Source organism: Equus quagga, chromosome 9 (assembly GCF_021613505.1).
Source record: "Equus quagga isolate Etosha38 chromosome 9, UCLA_HA_Equagga_1.0, whole genome shotgun sequence".
NCBI lineage: Eukaryota > Metazoa > Chordata > Mammalia > Perissodactyla > Equidae > Equus > Equus quagga.
In genome coordinates this window covers 64,543,762-64,546,107 of record NC_060275.1, presented here as the reverse complement: position 1 = coordinate 64,546,107, position 2,346 = coordinate 64,543,762, and the positions used below count along the sequence as shown (strand labels likewise).

At 59.5% G+C, this 2,346-nt stretch overlaps 1 protein-coding gene across 1 annotated transcript in view; it reads right to left on the bottom strand.

Annotated features, from left to right (window-relative positions):
* Nucleotides 1-317: 317 nt before the first annotated feature.
* The window catches only part of LOC124244583 (uncharacterized), a 2,680-nt gene continuing 651 nt past the window's right edge, over nt 318-2,346 (bottom strand). Inside the window, exons 2-3 of the mRNA XM_046671194.1 lie at nt 1,710-2,071; nt 318-1,077 (exon numbers count right to left, since the gene is read on the bottom strand). Of these exons, the coding sequence (XP_046527150.1) occupies nt 951-1,077; nt 1,710-2,071 (489 nt within the window). The 3' untranslated portion in view covers nt 318-950. The remainder of the gene's footprint in view (nt 1,078-1,709; nt 2,072-2,346) is intronic.

The following is a 2,346-nucleotide window of genomic DNA, read 5'->3' as shown; positions in this document are numbered from 1 at the left end:
TTTTAATTTCTAATACAGTTAAGATCAATAGGCATGCCCTCTGTAGATGAAAACTGATCTTTTAAATCAACAGACACAGTTGTGTAGAACAGTTTTATATTTACAGGGAAATTAAAAAGATAGTACAGAGGGGCTGGCCCCATGGCCGAGTGGTTAAGTTCGCGTGCTGCGCTGCAGGCGGCCCAGTGTTTCGTTGGTTCGAGTCCTGGGCACGGACATGGCACTGCTCATCAGACCACGCTGAAGCAGCGTCCCACATGCCACAACTAGAAGGATGCACAACGAAGAATATACAACTATGTACCGGGGGGCTTTGGGGAGAAAAAGGAAAAAAAATAAAATCCTTAAAAAAAAAAAAAGATAGTACAGAGAGTTCCCCATCCTCCCCCCGCAATTTCCTCTATTAATATCCTGTCTTAGTACAATACATGTATTACAATTCATGAGCCAATATTGAAACATGACCGTTGAAGTCCACGCTGTTCAGATATCCTGTTTTCTCTTAACACCCCTTTTCTGCCCCAGGAGCCCCCGCAGGATCCCAAGTTAGCCTTACGTCTCCTTGGGCTCCTCTTTGCTGTGACGGTTTCTGGGCTTCCCCTGTTTTTGATGGCGTGACGAGGTTGAGGAGCACCCGTCTGGTATATTGTTGAATGTCCCTCCATTGGAAGTTGTCTAATTTTTAAAAAATCATGATTTGACTGGAGTTGTGGGTTTCCTGGCTGTGTGTACACAGAGAGTGAACACTCCCTGGCTGTGTGAACCTTCGGCTGAACCTCTCTGAGCACCTGACCCTCACGGAGAAATGCGGGTGGTGGTATCTCCTTCAAAGGGGTGTGTAGATTAAATACAGGTAGAAGCGCCTGCCTAGACCAGGAAGCTGCCGTTCACAATTGCTCGGCAACAACGAGAACAATGACAGCAAACACGTAGCCAGCACTGGGTTTTTATCACGTGCTGGGCTCTGTGCTCAGCTCTCTGAATGACGATGAGCTTTCAGGAGAGGCCAAGATGTTGGAAGCAACCGAGTCAGTGCCGTTTGAGAAGAAACGCAGGATCAACATTGCCCGGCGTACCCTAAAGACAGCAAAGAATAATATTAATTACTATACTAACAGCAATTATACACCTCCCATTTGCACAGGGCTTCACGCTGCACGGGGTATTTCCACGCTCAGGCGTTTTAATTTTCTCAGCCTTAATTTTCTATGGGGTCAGCAGAGTCATCTCCGTTGTTTAAATGAGGAAGCCAGGCTCAGAGAGGGAGAGGAGCTGGCCCAAGCTCGCACAGCGGCTAAGTAGCCAAGGAATGTGCCCCCGGAGGGAGAAGCGGGCAGCGGAGCCCGCGCTGCGGCCGTGTCTCCGATACGCTCAGGCCTGCGCCTTCCCCAGACCTCCGCCCAGGATGCAGGCGCAGGCCCCAAGGTGCCCGGCCTTGTCCCGGGGCTCTCCAGGGACGTCCAGTCCTCAGGAGGGCTCAGGGGCCGGCGGAAGGCGCGGGCTCGGAGGCGCGGCTCTGAGCTGGCGGCGGGGGCCGCAGGCGGGAGAGGCCACCCACCCCTCCCGCCCCAGGATCCCCCTCCCTCCCCAAACACGCGGGGCCCTTTCTAGGGCGCGGCTGCGGAGCCTGGCCCGGCGCGGGGGAGGCGGGGGGCATCCCGGAGGGGATCCCGCCCCCTCCCCCGGCCGCGCGGCGCCCCCACACCCACGTGAGCGCACGGCCGGTCCGAATCCCCGCCGCTGCACAGCGCGTCCCGGCTCCGCGCCGCTGCCTCTGCCGTCTGTCCCCGCGCCAGCGCTGCGCCGTCCCCGGCGGGTGCCAGCTGCCGGGCCGGGGCTTCGCGGGACTCCGGGTCTCACGGTCCTCCTCGGAGCGCAGGCGAGGCGCGGTGAGTCGGGGGACTGCGGCCCCGCGCGGGCAAGGGCTCTGAGGGCAGGGGCGGGCGGGACCCGAGGACGGCTCGGCCCACCCTGGGGTCAGGCGGGCGGGGTGCGCCCTACTCCTGCCTCCCCATCTCTCGCCGCCCTTTGTCTCAGCTCCTCCCTGCCCCTTAGAGTCGTTCGCTGTTTCCTGGCGCCTTAGTTACCCGCGGGTCTCTCTGCCCCTCTCTCCGCCCGCCTCCTCCCGCGCCTCTGTCCCCGGCCTGGATCGTGACAGCTATCCGTCTCCGTGCCTGGTGCCTCGTCCTTTTCTGGGGCTCTGATCCCGGCCCCATTCGGGGGTTTATTCCTCCAACTCCGGACAGCCCTGGTTGTGACTGAGACTTTGGCCACCGCTGCAGGGCGCTGGGTGTGGAGCTGCGTGTGTGTGTGTGGGGGGGGGGGGGGGGGGGGGGGGGGGGGGGG